A 1544-nucleotide genomic window follows, 5' to 3' on the forward strand; every position below is an offset into this window, starting at 1 on the left:
TGAGAGGGGGTGTCAGGTATCGAGGAAAAATCGGAACGCAGGTCATGTGAGGTGGACCAATGAGAGTGTAGATCGCGCTGCTATTTACATATCAAAATGGCGCACGCATGGTTTTGAACAGCGACGTGGAGAACACGTTTTTTATCCCGGAATTTTCATAGTTTTGACTGTTTTTTTTGGCACGCCGTGATTATGCTGACACCTCTTAGGGTGTGAAAATGGTCGCTCGGGTTGACCATTTGCGGTTACATCTTCGCCTACCGATCAGCACAGTCGGCTCGGGGTCGCCAATTATGTTATCCTGGAGCTAGTCTGGGTGCCATCATGTTCAGATGGTGCCACCATATGATGGAATTGGCACGAAAACTCTCGCGAGACAACGAGTCTCCAACACGTGACCCCGAAGAGAGCTTGTCGGGACATGTACGGACAATCCTTCATTCTGCAGTTTGTCACGCAGCGCTGCAGTAACGTGGGTAATAGCGCTGACAGAGACGGACGTGTGCTGCAACTTCCCGCGCTTTCCGGAGACGCCTCCTCGGTTTAGACCACTCGGACTCTAGTTTTTATATATTTTTTCCTTCCCCTGGGTTTACCTTGGCCCCTCGGAACTCTCTCCGTCCCGAGTTTTACCCCGACCATGTTTGGAGCCGGCAAGAGAAAGATTAAACTCCCCGCGCGATACGCCGCGTCTCCTGCGGAGGACGACCCTGAATGGCTTTCGACTCCAACAGACAACCTCGCGGAGCAGCTAGACAACGAAATTTTAGACGTTTCCAGACGCATAGAGCAAATGAAGGTCGACATGGGCCTGGAAAACCGGACGGAATCCACGTCTACCCCCCTCCCCACGCACGGCGACGTCATCGGTCAGAGGTCGACCATCCCAGAAGCCCTTGCGCAAGATCCTCAAGATGGCCGCCACCAGCGCCTTTCAACAAGAGCTCCTAAGCCCATCGCCCCACCGGATGGCCACTATCCAACCTTGCGTGAGGTCCGGGCGTTTCACAAGGCGCATAACGACCCGTCCACTTTCACACAGTATTTCCCGAGGCAGACAGGCGGGACTCACGTCGCCGATACGATCCGAAGCTCTGACGGACGTCCCATGCAGTTCAACCCTCAACACGTCTCTGACGAGGACGCGCACCCGCCGGCCCAAGGTAAGAAGCTCAGTAGCGGTCTTTCGAGAAAAGCACATGACAGAGTAGTTCGAGAAGTGAACTGGCCGCATGAATTCGTCTTCTCTGCCAACACCACCATCACTCATGACTCGCTGACTTTAGATCAACTTGTGGCTGGCGAAATGGCCATCATCCTAAGTCCTCATACAAATCCCATGGAGAGTCAAAACAGGGGCCATATTTTGAAAGGGCTCATGCTCGACGTTCCCACCTATTCCTTTCCCGGTATTAAGAACTTCTACAAGATTCTGTTTATACACGTAGAGCACGGCCTGGTCACCATAGACAGCACTACTACCTTATCAGAAGTACACAAGTTGAAGGAGGAACATCTGCGACGATCTCCCCGCAACCACAACA

General features: G+C 52.8%; 1 protein-coding gene across 1 annotated transcript; it reads left to right on the forward strand.

The window, feature by feature from the left end:
- Positions 1-331: 331 nt before the first annotated feature.
- Positions 332-1543, forward strand: LOC109476715 (the record flags this gene model as incomplete). The annotated part of the gene is made up of 1 exon (XM_019777718.1): positions 332-1543. A coding segment is annotated over exon 1 (903 nt), but the record flags the coding sequence as incomplete, so codon positions are not given.
- Between the last annotated feature and the right edge of the window lies 1 nt (position 1544).

This window comes from Branchiostoma belcheri, unplaced genomic scaffold (genome assembly GCF_001625305.1).
Source record: "Branchiostoma belcheri isolate BF01 breed outbred unplaced genomic scaffold, Haploidv18h27 scaffold39, whole genome shotgun sequence".
NCBI classification, from domain to species: domain Eukaryota; kingdom Metazoa; phylum Chordata; class Leptocardii; order Amphioxiformes; family Branchiostomatidae; genus Branchiostoma; species Branchiostoma belcheri.